Genomic DNA, 2,066 nt, shown 5'->3' with positions numbered 1-2,066 from the left:
TACGTAGGCTACATAGTTTTAAGATTTAATAAGCAATATTATAGACAGCCTAAAGCCTGCCGTATTCCCTATATTAGCCAACAAGGCCCTATACTCATAGGCCTACTTAGAAATAAAGTACTACAGGCTAATTAAGCCTTTGAGATAAATCATTACTTAACTGTCATAAACAACAGTGTTTCGAATAGGATGTTGTAGAGATCCTGGCATTTCTTAATTTGTGTAAGGTATTAGTAATGTATTTATGATTGCTTATATAATTACAAATAATTTTGCCTTTCAGTTATTATATGTTTGTGTCTGTGTGTACGTGTACGTGGAAAAGGAGGAGAGAGAAAGGGGGGGTGGAGTGGGGTCCATCTATCAACGTGTATTCATAATTAAGAGCATTTATTTGCAGATTGCATATAAATATAAATTATCTTACAACTCAATATAAAAAATGTTTTGGTTCTTGCAACAGCCTATTTATCAACATTAAATACAAATATATTATGTAATCATAAAACATTTAAATACATTATTGCTACATGATTGCCAATTGCCTGAATTAACAAACGTATAAATATGTACAGCAATTTAAACGAGATACATAGCACCAACATACGTAGCATTGCATGGATCCATTTATATGGATAACTTAAATTCACATTTACAATGTGTGTGTATGAAAGTAGAACATTTATGCTATCAAACTGAATGGAGGTTCGTTTTCAATATTTTTCAAAGACGATTTGCTGTGGAGTTTTCGTGGGTCTTCTGGGGTCCACACTTTAGCTGTTCTGATGATATTCTGATCTTTCAGCTGCTTCTCGTCTGTCCATGACAGCGAGTGTCCCGCGAGGGGAGGCAGACCATAGTCAGGGTCATTTGGAGATGGAGATCCTGGGAGGGAGACAAACGATAAAACAGCAATTAATTAAAGTACACAAATATAGTGTTACTGAACCCATTACGTCGTCGCTGTGATCATCATTATCATAGTCAGGTAAATTGTACTTACTTGTTCCTCTGTGGCATATGATAACTTTTTTGGGTTGGCTCAGTGCGTCATTGTTGGAGTTACGGATGGGCATGTCAGACTGCACGAGCTCCGCGAGGAAGTTAATGTAGCCAATGGCAAGACGCAGAGTGTCAACTTTGGAAAGCCTCTTCTCATATGGCAGGGTCGGTATGTGTGACCGGAGCCCCTCGAAGGCATCGTTGATGGACTGCATCCTCCGTCGCTCCCTCACGTTGGCAGCATGCCGCAACTGTTGCATCTCCATATCGGATCTCATGCGCCTGCGTCTCTTCAGTAGCGGGGCCTCTCCGCCCATTTGGGGCGAGAGTTCCGAAGTGCTGTCTGCGCAACCATACGAGAATGTAGAAGAGGAGGACGAGAAGGAAAAGTTGCCAATGTCACAGTAGTCCCCGTCATGCGTTGTCCTGCTGTCCTTGTAGTAATCTTGGAAATGGCTGGTGAGAAAGTCCACATCGTCATCTAAAAACTCGTCTGTGTCCAAGTGGTCTCTGGAGGACTGATCTGTAAAGAACTCGTCGTCGTCAAAGTAAGGGGAGGAAAAGGAGTCCAGCCCGGTAAACGGATCCAAGACAGTGTCCATTTTTGTAGTTGTCTTTTCGTGTTGCCCAGTAACAGCGAGTTTGCTCGTTGCGCTGTATTTTGGATGGTCAAGTGTTAGTTCAACTGAAGTACGGCACGCGAGGACTCTTTATAACTACATCCATAGTCGCGTGCCATTAACCAGGAACACCAACCAATCAGAGACAAGTGTACACTGCAGGCTCTCGAAGAGGGGTGCACCTCCAAAGATAATCCTGTACCACCACGCCCCCCTTGTCGGCCTCTACCCACTGCTCCTGTGCTATAGGAAAACAGCATGGGACTAAACTGCTAACACAATATTTACAAGTGTGAAATTGGGATCCTTTCGGCAAAATTTTACTGCACACATTAATTTACACCATTATTACACCAACAATTTATGAGTTGACATTCTCCCTAATGAATGTAGGCTACTATAGGCTATTTGTATTGGCCTAATATTCAAGTCTATTCCAATATT

General features: G+C 41.8%; 1 protein-coding gene across 1 annotated transcript; it reads right to left on the bottom strand.

Moving 5' to 3' along the window:
- Positions 1-375: 375 nt before the first annotated feature.
- ptf1a (pancreas associated transcription factor 1a) lies at positions 376-1,683 on the bottom strand. The gene is made up of 2 exons (XM_047028319.1): positions 1,004-1,683; positions 376-885 (listed from the first exon to the last, which is right to left on the bottom strand). Exons 1-2 carry the CDS (start codon positions 1,602-1,604, stop codon positions 683-685), a joined length of 804 nt encoding a protein of 267 aa, XP_046884275.1. The 5' UTR covers positions 1,605-1,683; the 3' UTR covers positions 376-682.
- Positions 1,684-2,066: the final 383 nt, after the last annotated feature.

This window comes from Hypomesus transpacificus, chromosome 10 (genome assembly GCF_021917145.1).
Source record: "Hypomesus transpacificus isolate Combined female chromosome 10, fHypTra1, whole genome shotgun sequence".
NCBI classification, from domain to species: Eukaryota; Metazoa; Chordata; class Actinopteri; order Osmeriformes; family Osmeridae; genus Hypomesus; species Hypomesus transpacificus.
This window is presented reverse-complemented; position numbering and strand designations above follow the sequence as displayed.

Coding starts and splice junctions, on each gene's coding strand:
- ptf1a (XM_047028319.1), bottom strand. CDS start 1,604: ATGGACACTGTCTTGGATCCGTTTACCGGGCTGGACTCCTTTTCCTCC. Junction 886..1,003: donor CATATGCCACAGAGGAACAA/GTAAGTACAATT, acceptor TCTCCCTCCCAG/GATCTCCATCTCCAAATGAC.